The 13,112-nt window shown below is 38.2% G+C and overlaps 1 protein-coding gene across 8 annotated transcripts in view; it reads left to right on the top strand.

The window, feature by feature from the left end:
* LOC139140617 (A-kinase anchor protein 9-like) overlaps positions 1–11,262 on the top strand; it is a 137,491-nt gene extending 126,229 nt beyond the window's left edge. For all 8 annotated transcript variants that reach the window (XM_070709972.1, XM_070709974.1, XM_070709978.1 and 5 more), the window contains 12 exons: positions 12–233; positions 750–1,034; positions 1,318–1,527; positions 2,285–2,488; positions 3,194–3,357; positions 3,697–3,814; positions 6,022–6,204; positions 6,488–6,697; positions 7,455–7,693; positions 7,941–8,207; positions 8,659–8,798; positions 9,295–11,262. In XM_070709972.1, coding sequence (XP_070566073.1) covers positions 12–233; positions 750–1,034; positions 1,318–1,527; positions 2,285–2,488; positions 3,194–3,357; positions 3,697–3,814; positions 6,022–6,204; positions 6,488–6,697; positions 7,455–7,693; positions 7,941–8,207; positions 8,659–8,798; positions 9,295–9,341 — 2,289 coding nt within the window. In that variant the 3' untranslated portion in view covers positions 9,342–11,262. The remainder of the gene's footprint in view (positions 1–11; positions 234–749; positions 1,035–1,317; positions 1,528–2,284; positions 2,489–3,193; positions 3,358–3,696; positions 3,815–6,021; positions 6,205–6,487; positions 6,698–7,454; positions 7,694–7,940; positions 8,208–8,658; positions 8,799–9,294) is intronic.
* The last annotated feature ends 1,850 nt before the right edge of the window (positions 11,263–13,112 follow it).

Below are 13,112 nucleotides of genomic sequence, written 5' to 3'. Positions count from 1 at the left end.
TTTTTTTCCAGGAACTGAGAGGCAGCCTTGAGAGGGAAAAGACCAAGAGAACCGAGATGACCAACCTGTTAGAGAGAGAACGTCTTAACTCTGAGGCCCTAGAGCGAGAGCTCCACTCGGAGAAAACACAGAGCAAAACCATGGTAACGGGTGAACGAACCAAGGCAGCTGAGATGAAAGCAGCGCTGGAAGTTGAGAAAACTAGATCAGAGGAACTAACATCAGCCTTGCAGGTAACATCGTTGTTTCCAAGTCGCTGTTGATCACCACGACAACTGGTTACCATGACATTGGGTTACCATGATAAGATATCAATTTTCAAATGAAGAAGTTTGCCAGTGTCGGCTAACCTTTATCATTTTAAGTATCGATTGTAAATTTTCAATCAATGAACAGAGCTCTACCTGCAACCTTCTCAACCTTTTTTCATTGAAGATTATCGAGATACGAGAACGAGATTTCATCATTGAAGCAGGTAGCTGATAACTTTACTGTCCCATAAAAGTGGAGCATTATTTTAAGAATTTTTGACCAATCCTAAGAAAGCTGTTATCTCTGCCACAGATGCGATTTCTCATTAGAAAAATTGATTCCTATCAAAAATGAAGAAAAAGTTTAGTTGTCACAATTTTTTCGTGATCTTACACTTAATTACATTAGAAAATCACTCGCCAATATTTGTCAAAATTTGATGGATAGAATTCATCACCAAAATACCGGTACAATTATTACGTCTGTTTTCTTTGCAGCGAGAACGCAATCTGAACACCAAGCTACAAGACTCCCTGGAGAGGGAGAGGACAACCTTGCAAGAGACATCCCAGCGAGACCACTCCACCATGTCAGAACTCAAGGGGCAAGTGGACTCGGAAAGGAAAAAGTGCATTGACCTCCACACTGCCGCTGAACAAGCCAAGCACACCATCAGCACTCTCACTTCCCTGCTGGAATCGGAGAAGGCCAAGGCCAAGGAAGATCTTGACAGGGAAAGGGCAGTAGCTCACCAACTGAAATCTTCTATGGATACACTCCAGGTAATTCACAGAAAGTGCACGATTAAATTTTTGTGGTGGTGGTAGAGATAATGAAAATATGACTTCATTGAAACACTCTTTCAAGTATTCTTCCACTGTGCTAAATTTTGAAATCACCTCTGCTGACTGGTTGATGACCTTTGACCTCTTCTCACATCCTGGTATACCAATCACCAGTTGACCTTTGACCTCTGTACACGTACATCGTTCACTAACAACCTTCATTACCCATAACCATGGCACTGCTCTTTTATTTCACATCCCCTGTCCCACTGTTACACAGACACAGAAACAAGAGCTGAACAGGCAGCTTGATGTGGAGCGGGAACGGAGCAACCGACTCCACAACGACAGGGACAGAATCCAGGCTCAGCTGATGGCGCTCAAGGACAAGGAGAGGGAGCAAGAATCCCTGAGGGAGAAAGAGAGACACACGGAGAGACAGAGACAGAGGGAGAGAGAAAGGGATAAAGAGCTGGCCAAACAGAAAGAGGTAGATTACCCGGAAGGATTGTTGCCTCGTACAAGTATGAGATCTGATAGAACAGAAAGATGCAGCTCTTCAAAGACTCATAAATTAAAACTATAAAAAAAAAATTAAACATAACTCCAGCTTTCCTTTCAGCACATTTTCATAATCAGAGTATTCTAGTTTTGATGATTAATACATTTCAAAATATATTCTAATATTTCGTCACCAAGAATTTCATCTACTCTCACATTTTACATCCACTCTGGTTTATCTAGTGTTCACTGACTCAACATGTTTGTATCCAGAACTCTGAAAATATTAACTTTTGATGATTATTCACATTTCATGACGCTTGATTTTTCACACCTGTGTAATTTCCTTTTCAAAGAAAAATCTGAAATGTTGTCACTTTGAGCAAAAATGGTACTTGTACTTGAGATACAGGAATCTATAAAGTCAAACTAAGGATACGTGGATTACCTGCATATCCATGGAGCAGAATAAAGGCTTTTTTTCCAGCAAAACTATTCATAGTTCTGTACTAGCACCTAAAATCCATTGATTTGATCATATTCAAGATCAAGAGAGTTCAGGTTTGCTGGAGGTTCAAGCTTTTCAGCGCCAGACATATGTACATCCCAACTGTGTTCAATAGGGCGGGTGAATCCATTTCTGACACATAGGGGTGAAAGAGTTACAGCAACCTGAACATTTAGACCTCAAGCATTTCTCTTTTATTTGCTTACTACAAAACATCAATGCATGTTTCATTATACAGAGAGACAGAGAGTTGGAGAAGCAGCTTAGCAGACAGAAGATTGAGACGCTAGAGATTGAGAAAAAGGAACTGAAACAGAAGATAGCGCTGATTGAGCAGCAAAGAGAGCTGGACAAAGTCAAAGAGATTAGTAGGCGTTCTTTCAATGTGAATGGTTCAACAACGGAAGCAGATGCTGAAGAGATCCAACAAGCATTTGAAACTGTAAGTGTAAGTCAGTTGTCGTGTAGAAATACAGGAAGGTCATGTAACTTGTAGCCTATGAAACATATCCGCACAGGTTTAACCCTTTCACCCCCAGTTCCCTGTATACAGGTCCAACTTTACCATAGAAAACAATGGATTTGGGACAAACTATGGTGGTGAAAGGGTTAAGGGACAGTCACTACCCAGACATTTCCCAATGGACACTACCATAGCCCATTACGTAACCCTCAACCCCAACATGGCAGCTTGGAAATGTGTGTGTTGGGAAATGACCACCCTCATACCCTTTAAAGTAAATGGCTTGTGTATGTGAAATGGTCTCATTGCATGCAATTCTGTACAACAAGGATGATTTGTGGCAAATTTGGCATTTGGTATCCAATAGTCCTCGTATAAACTTGGCAATCCATATAATATGAAAAGCAATCATGTTGTATGTTTTAGAATGTTATTATAAATGTCACAAATTACAATGTTGCCAAGGCTCTTGAACTATTAGAAGTAAACCTGTATTGTCACCAGGACAGTAAATCTCTTGAAAGCAATTCCAATGAAATTGGGATTTAGGTACAAGTCAGTCATTTGTAGATCTCAATATTACCTGAGTTTGAACACTGTTCAGGACCACTGTACAACCACATTAAATTTTGTTTGCTTTTACTACAGTTAAATTCCATGGGCTGTTTGTTTCTTTTATTTTAGGAGATCACTAAGGGAGCTCAGAGACCAGGTTTTGAGAGTATGTCAAAACCGAGTCCAAGCCACGCAAGCATCTCCAACTACAGGCACCAGTTAGAAAACATCCGTCAGAAACTACAACTCTTAGCAATAAGACACCAAGAGGAACTCAGCAAGAGATCAGTCAGGTGGGTTTGTAACGTAGTAGGGATTTGTGGTAACAAATAGGATGAAAACTGTATAACGGTAATACTGTATTTTATAATTATCAAAAAATGTAGCATTTTGTTTCAGAATTGACAGTCTGCAGGCAGATCCCCACAGTGTGAACATACAACAGACTCTATAATTACAAGAGCTGTGAATACATGATCTCTTAATTAACTTTAAAGTTACTGGGTAACTTCCTTTGTCACCATAGTATTTATTATCACTGGACTTTTGCATCCACTTTAATTATTACTACATTGCAAAACCCTAGAATTCCTGTGAATAACTTATTGTAACGCAATACTTTATTACAACAGGTCTGGGGATGGTGACACTCAGGAACCGTACACGGAAGAAGAAATACAAAACCTCCAGAGGGCGCTAAACGAAATTACCAAAGAACTGAATCAAGTGCAGACATCATTGACAGCTGAGGCAAGTCTCTTTTCAAAAACACTTGTAGTCATCACCATAAATGATATATTGGTTTTAGTTTCGAGCTATGGCCAGTAGTTGGTAAAAATGCATGTTTCACATTGTTGAAGCTATCGTGCTATGGGGAGTTGTATGCCATTGTACATTATAGAACCCAAACGTGTAAGGCAAACGTGCATGACTAAACACTGTAAAAGTCTGCACATTAGACATTTTAGACACGTTAGGTCCGTACACGTTGGGTTTGCACGATTCACGATAGGTTTGCACGATTGGCATGATAGATTTTGACTCATGTGGAGAACCTAAAATGACATACACGTTAGACATTTTAGACACGTTAGGTGCGTACACGTCAGGTTTGCACGATACACGATAGGTTTGCACGATTGGCATGATAGATTTTGACTCATGATGAAAACCTAAAATGACATGCACGTTAGACATTTTAGACACGTTAGGTCCGTACACGTTAGGTCTGCACGATACAAGATAGGTTTGCACGATTGGCATGATAGAGTTAGACCTTACCGTGTTTGTAGGCCATCACGTGAATCTTGAGACATATCGTATAACGTGCCGACCTAAGATTTACGGAGCTAACGTGTCTAAAATGTTTAACGTGTATGTCATTTTAGGTTGTCCACGAGTCAAAGTCTATCATGCCAATCGTGCAAACTTATCGTGTATCGTACATATACCTAACGAGTACGTATCTAGCGTGTCTAAAATGTCTAACGTGTATGTCATTTTAGGGTCTCCAGATAAGTTGAATGGTACAGTCATGATATACACGTTAGACATTTTAGACACGTTAGGTGCGTACACGTTAGGTGTGCACGATACACGATAGGTTTGCACGATTGGCATGATAGATTTTGACTCATGATGAAAACCTAAAATGACATGCACGTTAGACATTTTAGACACGTTAGGTCCGTACACGTTAGGTTTGCACGACACACGATAGGTTTGCACGATTGGCATGATAGATTTTGACTCATGATGAAAACCTAAAATGACATAGGCCTGCACGTTAGACATTTTAGACACGTTAGGTCCGTACACGTTAGGTGTGCACGATACACGATAGGTTTGCACGATTGGCATGATAGATTTTGACTCATGATAAAAACCTAAAATGACATACACGTTAGACATTTTAGACACGTTAGGTCCGTACACGTTAGGTCTGCACGATACAAGATAGGTTTGCACGATTGGCATGATAGAGTTAGAGACATATCGTATAACGTGCCGACCTAAGATTTACGGAGCTAACGTGTCTAAAATGTCTAACGTGTATGTCATTTTAGGTTGTCCACGAGTCAAGTCTATCATGCCAATCGTGCAAACTTATCGTGTATCGTACATATACCTAACGAGTACGGATCTAATGTGTCTAAAATGTCTAACGTGTATGTCATTTTAGGGTCTCCAGATAAGTTGAATGGTACAGTCATGATATACACGTTAGACATTTTAGACACGTTAGGTCCGTACACGTTAGGTTTGCACCATACACGATAGGTTTGCACGATTGGCATGATAGATTTTGACTCATGATGAAAACCTAAAATGACATGCACGTTAGACATTTTAGACACGTTTAATAGGTCCGTACACGTTAGGCGTGCACGATACACGATAGGTTTGCACGATTGGCTTTTTTGGTCACGTTAGTTCCGACCTAACATGTCAAACATGCACTACTAAAATGTAAAAATGTCTAAAATGAAAAAATCCCGACTTCTGGCCATGGATGTTAGTTTCTATCAGTCAGTTTATTACATTGTATTGGTTTAATTAATGCATATGCTCCTTGTGAGATCATCCTCACATATTTATTTTGAATTACCCAGTAAGTGTTATGTTTGGTATGTATGAATCTATGATAACATTTGGAGGTTGAGTTCATTTAACTTGTCATTACGATGCTCTGGCCAAAAAAAATAATAGGTTTGTTTCTGGTTATTGACATGTGGCAAAATGATGCGGTTACGCGATTTTTTTTAATTTTTTTAATTTTTGGTGGAATTTGATACATTTTCCCTTCTTTCCATAAGGAAAATGAGTTGACGCGCACACTGATGCGAGCAGTGACCAGAAACAGATCAATTTTTTTTGGCGTCTGATTATTTTTATTCATATTCTTATTTGTTGTTTTACATTTATCTCTGACTTTATTTGTGGTTCTCTCTTCATAGGAGGGACAAACAATCCGTTCTCTTCCAATGGCGGCACTCAATGAGAGAATCCTCAAGCAGAATGCTGAACTGACAAGCTTTGTCTCAAAACTCAGTGAAGAGAAGACGGAACTCAGGGCAGCTCTGGCTAAGTTAGAAGAGGAAGTCTGGAAGTACAGACAGAAAGAATCTGAGCGAGAGAAGGTACGTCACAATGGATTACAAGAGAATGCTAAACTTTTGTTTTCTTTGCGACCAAGACAGTGATATTTTCATAGCTGCCACTGAATACAAGTGTGTTTAATTTGATTTCAGTATACGTTACATTGCAAAATTCTCAAGGAATGTAGGTTTCCATAAGAGATAAGCAATTGTTGGGTGCACAACAATGACTGTCAAATGTTATATGTGTGTATGTATTCAGTTTATTAAAAATTTCAATTCAAATATTTCTCATCTTATTTTGTGTTCCTTGTTTACCATGCAGACAACACGAAGGTCCTTAGACAGTGCAGAGACCGTCTTAGCAACAGAAAGAGCTGCCTGGGCCAGGGAACGACTTGCAAACCAGAGGGCATTACAGGAAGCAGAGTCTGAAATCGTCCGACTGAAATCTGAACTGAGGCACGAGTCTGCAAAACGAGAGACTCTGTCACAGCAGGCTATGACAGCGCCCTCAGAGTCCATACAGTTGAAGGTAGGGCTTTTTAAAATAGTCAGAGTTTGGAATAGCACTGAGGATTACAGGAGGGAGTGTTCATTAAGACCTCTCTCTGCAGAAAATTTGAAAATCTGATTCTTAACTACCAGAGGGATGCTCTCAAGTGTTCAATAATCACTTTTCAGATTGCCTTGAGACAACTGATACACATCTTAACTCTGACAATTTAAGCCAATGGGATTGTGCAAATTTCATAGAATTTTAAGGTTTTATTTATTTTTCAGTGATCAACAATATCAAAATTGGCATCCTTAATTTTAGGCATTACCATATCCTAAATGCTGCAAATACCTAAGTGCTTGAGATTTTGCTGCAGTGCCTTCTTATAGAGTGCACAGTATGAAAATATGTGTAACATATGAATATTCATATTTTGTGATGTCATTATCATTACGTTTGCATGCTTAATCAGACACTGTTCATTAAAACACATTTTATATGAATGAATACTATTATGTGACACACTACCAGGCAAAAGAAGGCCCCGGATCACAAATTTCTCCTAAACTGAGTATTTCAGAAATGTATGAAATTACATGTCACATTTGTCAATCCATAAAACCTGGAGGGAATGCTGATTCTTTTGATTAATAATGTATCGAAACAGCAGGTCTCTAACTTTGCCCTAGATTCTTTCAGGACATTCAATATATAAATCAAAGCACAGCTACTAATCAAACATCCGGTACTTTTCATCCAGAGCCTTTCATATTGCTCTTTATTTAAACTACAGATGCAGAGACTGTACGGGAAGTATTTGAGAGCAGAGAGTTTCAGAAAAGCCCTGGTTTATCAGAAGAAATACCTCTTGCTGCTCCTAGGTGGTTTCCATGACTGCGAGCAAGCCACGCTATCACTGATATCCAAGATGGGTGCCTACCCATCGCCTGAAGACTTACAGAGGAGATCCAGGCATCCCAGGGCTTTCACCAGATTCCGTAGTGCAGTCCGAGTTGTTATTGCCCTCTCCAGGTGGGTATTATGAATGGTAAAAACAAAAGAAATACAGTGTATATGTTCATTGTACTGAGGGGCGCTATTATTTTCCAATGTCATAGTTTCTGAAATTTACATCAGGTCAGTTAAAATGCATGTTGTGCCAAAGCATCACTGTTTTGCCTGAATGCTTTTACCAAATGTCAAAGCAAATTAGAGGCAGAAACTTTGAAATAGTATCATTTGTCCAGGTTATCACTAAACTGTTGACTTATTCTTGTAGATTGAAGTTCTTGGTTCGTAAATGGAAGAGAGCATCGAGGATAGGTTCTTCGGCAGTGGGAGGCACACCACCACCTCCACCGCCAGCATTAGCTGAGTCACTGCACACATCCACCCTGAGTACAAGTCCCGTCCATGGCAGTCCGTACAGAAGTAGGGACACACACATGTCAGCGTACACTGGTCTAACACCCCCCAGCAGAGATGGACATGCACGTGACAGAGAAACAACCAGGGCAAGGTCACTAAGTCCATACACATCACCAAGGTATGATGATCACTTTTGTGTTACTGACATTGGTATTTGACCTTTTCTCCATCAAATTTTAGTATATGACCCTTTGTTTTTCAATAGACCAGTTGTGGATGTATCCACATACCAGGAAATTGGTTTGAAGGGGTTAAAAAGTGATGAACTAACGTGCCTTAGCAAATCAGTTAGTCCAAGAGTAAGACATGTTGTGGAATGTTATTTGACCTTTAACTTCTAACCTTTGACACAAAGGAATGATTCCCCATCTGATTAAAAGTGAAGTTAATGTCTTCCTCTACTGCATGTGGCAGATTTCAAAATTACAATGTTTTTCTGTTTGTAAAAATGTGAACAGGTTGTGAAAAAGTTATCAAATGAATATTTGGTTCAGATACTGTTTTGTCACATACTCCTATCATCAAACATGAAACCGCTGGCACTCTAACACAGTTTTTTTTTGACACAGGGCATATGGAGGAGTTAGTAGTCCGCCAGCATCATCCATGTCAGTAGCTTCATCACTGCCAGCAGATGATGCATTTGCTGATGATAGCTACATCCAAAGACTAGCCAACCTACAGAATAGGTTGGAACAAGCACAAAGAGGTGAGCAGAAAAACCTTCCAAGCCACAAATGCGCAAAATTCTAGGCACATGATTGTGCGTGTGCAATATTGCATTTCTCAATCTGAGTACAGTGACAGTACCTCTGAAAGCGTAATGAACAATTTGAATTTACGGTAATACCTTCCTAGTGCCCAACTGTTCCAGTTAGCGCTTGTTTCTCATTTTGGTTGATAAGAAGGCATTCAAAATCATTTACAAATTTTTGTGACTCTTTGTATAGATCAGGCACTCCATATGCCTGACAGAAAAAGTGTCATGTATGCCAAAAATTGCATTCATTATCCCATGCTTTTAATTGTCATGTACATTCTGTGTTCAGTTCCTGACTGTCAACATTTCCCTGCAGTGTATACTTGTGTCACAATATGGATATATATTGCAATCAGAGGAAGTGACACGGATTATGACATAATTTTTGCTTTTTCCCTCTGTATTGAAACAACTACTAATTTTCTTTTTTATCTTACATTTTCAGGCAGCTCAATAAGCCAGGGTCGTCTAGGAGTATACTCCAAAAGATAGCTGTTAGCGTTCTTCCATTCAATTCCAATGAACATAGAAGACATTGTACAGTAATTTATTTCCCACATTATCCTTTATAATGCCCTATTTTTTGAGAAAAAAATAATAATATTGAAAAAATTATAAATAATATGAAACGTTTTGAGAGACGAGAAATATTATCGTTTCATTCAGTACACTGCAAAAAGTGTATATATAGTACTACTGTTTGATTTTAAATGACATAACTTGCTGCAATCGGCGGAAATTTTCTCCAAAAAATGAAGTTGAATTTTAGAGAGTGATTGGTGCTAATGTAATTCTGAAAGATAAAATCAAATATGCTTATTATATAAATATATTCTATGTTCAAATGTTTCTTTTTTAGGCTTTAGTTCAAATTTAATGCAAGTGCCTTTATTTCAAATATTTTTGTTGCAAAAAAAAAGACAACAAACGACAAAACTGAGTCTTTCAAATTACAGTACCTAGAGTATGCCTTAAGTTAAGTGAAATAAAATTGCTGTCATTTGATGTTTCTTGTACTGTCACATATCAAAGGAGAGCATTAATATTCCCCCTGTTTGTTTTACTGTGAGGTTGTTTTGTGGTTGTCCCTTCCCCGTCCTTTTTTCACCAAAATACGCTTTTCCAATAGGAATGAATTTTTGAGTGTTCACCATCATCACAAAAGAAACAAAAATACCAGAAGCTGACTATCTCCAGTTTAAGTCATTATGATTTCAAATTCATTTTGGCTGTTACATTTCATTGCAAAACTTATCAATTGTCAGTATTTCACATTGTCTATCATCCAGGCCGTGACACATCATACTCATATATTTTGGAATTCATCTGAAATAATGTTCCCTCTGCTGGAAAGTAAACAGGGTCAGAGACACAGAAAATAAATAAACTGTGACCTCTTTTTGTAATCAAACTTTGAGGTGAATGAGAGTTGGCTGTTTCCATAAGGGCAGTTGTGTTTTAATGCTGCAGATACATGTAGCACAGTGAAATATCAGTTGTTGAGATACATTCTACTATTAGAGAGCGCCCTCATGCGATGGATCTTTCAGTCTTATTCTGTGGATGTTTGTAAAGAATGGCAAACACAACATTTCAGTGTTTACTGAATGCCAGTAATTGTGAGCATAATTGCAAGTTCCATTACTCTGTGTACATTCAGTGTAAAATTTCACAGGCTGGTAGATATTTTTCTTTTTTCACAACTGATTCATATTGACTGGCAACAGTGTGTGGGTGTTAATTCTGCACATCTGTGCAACATTTAATCCCTTTAACCAAAATGGTTTGGCCCAAACCCATTGTTATCTGTAGTAATTGTGGGTCTTGTTAAAGGGACATGGGGTGAGCAGGTAAACCTTTTTAGTCATCAGACTTTGGTGAATGCCCATTGTTTTCAATATCACGGTTGGACCTATACATTTTGAAACAGGGAGGACAGGGGTCATGTAAGCTTTGTTTGTGTTACATTGATATTTTTTGTATAAAACGGCACCAAATTGACAGATCATAATCTAAAATCTTAGAAACCCGCTGCATGTCTGCCAGTCAGTTAGCCTCAGTTTTGAAATCATGATCTGTAGTATTACAGTTGTACATTTTGCTATGTATATAACTTTTGTGAAGTAATCGTCAGCCCTCCAAGAGCATTATATCATCAGCATTTCTCAATACAGGCACACTTCTGAATGTGAATAGCCAACAGTGATTTTTTTAAATTTAACATGAAATGTAACAGAACCATCAACTTGGCATTGGCAATTAAGCCAAGATTTGTGAATGCTTTCTATGTGTTGAACATTGTGTAAAGAATCTCCATTCTATATTTTGTGGTCAGTTGGTCATGTTTTTTTCTTCTCTTTGACCAAATTTCTACCCGCAATAAATAAAGTCAACAGAAAAATAAAAAACACAACTGTCGTCTCTCATTGTATTTATTTTAACCGGTTTTCAAAATATAAAAGTACATTTTAATAACATCAAAGAGTTAAACAATAATGGTGAAATTACACTCTTTGTAATATTGAATATTCAACCAGGGAAAGCAAAGCATATGGTCCTGGTTCTCCATTTACTGAGTTTTTGACCACGCATCCATGAATTTACCACAGTCCATACAGCAGACAGATTCAACTCTATCATTTGCAATGCTTGAAAAAGTGAAACAAAACTATACTAGGTTGGAAGAACACAGAAAGTACCTCCATGCTGGTCACTGGGCCGCTTTGAATTTACTCACACCTTGTGCATTAAATAGAGTCGTCCTTGTGCATTCTTTGCATATGTGAGATACACATTTAATGATATGCTTATTTCTCAGAATCATGTCTGATTTTTTCATGATTACACCTCGATTAAGTTTCAAGAACTGGTTGTCTTTCATTCATGTGAAAATTTAGTGTACACTCAACACACATCTCAAATTTTCATTCTTGGAAGCAATTTTAAGTCAGACTTTTTGTATTACAATACAAACATTTCAAGAGATGCCTTTTTTATATACCCTTTTGATTGTCTATTACAAACTGGATAGCTTAAAGTGTCATTAAGAAGTGCAGATATACAGTACACAGCAAACAGTATTGCAGAAACTGATAGATAAGTCCATATTTTGAAGGCCTGACCAATGTGATTCTGTCGGAAATGAATACCAATTCCAACCAAAAAAGTGAAAAATTCATATTGTTCATAAAAAGTTTTGAGATATTTTGTTCTTTTGTAAGGGATATTTTCATTGAAACCACAACTCTAGATGATATAAAGGCAAAGTGTGCATTGCTAGTGCACTGAATCCATCATAACAGATTATGGTAGATTATACCTATTCTATAAAATATCATCAAGGGTGACACACGACAAAGTGCTCCATGACCAATGATTACAAGCTCTGTCATTTGTTTCAATTCACTGGTGTTACTCTACATTTCTGTCTTTTCCTGAACATTCCAGAGATGCACTGAAAAACAGAACTTGATTTGTTCCAATTGGACACGCTTGAAAACAAGTCTGATGTCTGTGCATCTGTTATTGTTGAAAATACAGCACACAAATGAATACAGGGTCAGTGAATTTCTCTCAAATCGCACCTGTTCAGTGCTCTCTGTAACGACAAGTTATGCAAATATATGCATGGACTGCTGATATTGGCACAGTAAAGTTGATCTGATGTATCAAAATCATTTGACAGCTTTGAAAAGTACTCAGCCATAGACGAAGCACAGTAGTCCATAATGGCATCACTCACTGTCAGTACCACTTCTGTAACATTGCCCCGTCTGAACGTGGTGTTTTGTCTACTTTCCAAGATTTGATCACAAATTTGGACACAATCAAGAGAAAGCTGAGAGAAGCTGATTCATCTTAGTGATAAAATTATGAAACAGAAAGTATATCAATCATGATTCACTGACCAGCAGTGAATCAAACAAGAATTACAGCAACCAATCACCAGAGATTGGTTAACTGAATTTGGAAGTAGTCTGGTTCCCTGACCCATTTCCCCGGTAGAGGGCGTGGGGAAATATAGGGTCAGGTACCGGCTAATGTAAACATGGACGCTATTGGGTTAAAATAAAACAAGCTGTGATTGGATGAAAGTAACACTTGTAACTTTTTCTCATCTTTCTTGGGTTTCGCACTTTCAGGCTCACTTCACACCAACTTCTTGTTTGTTCCACAAAGCCGTGGAGGTAGAAAGAAAGACTTTCTACCTCCATGATTTAGCCACTGTGACTTAGCACACCTCTTCTTTTAGAACGTCGACAT

Source organism: Ptychodera flava, chromosome 9 (assembly GCF_041260155.1).
Source record: "Ptychodera flava strain L36383 chromosome 9, AS_Pfla_20210202, whole genome shotgun sequence".
Taxonomy (NCBI): Eukaryota; Metazoa; Hemichordata; class Enteropneusta; family Ptychoderidae; genus Ptychodera; species Ptychodera flava.
This window is presented reverse-complemented; position numbering and strand designations above follow the sequence as displayed.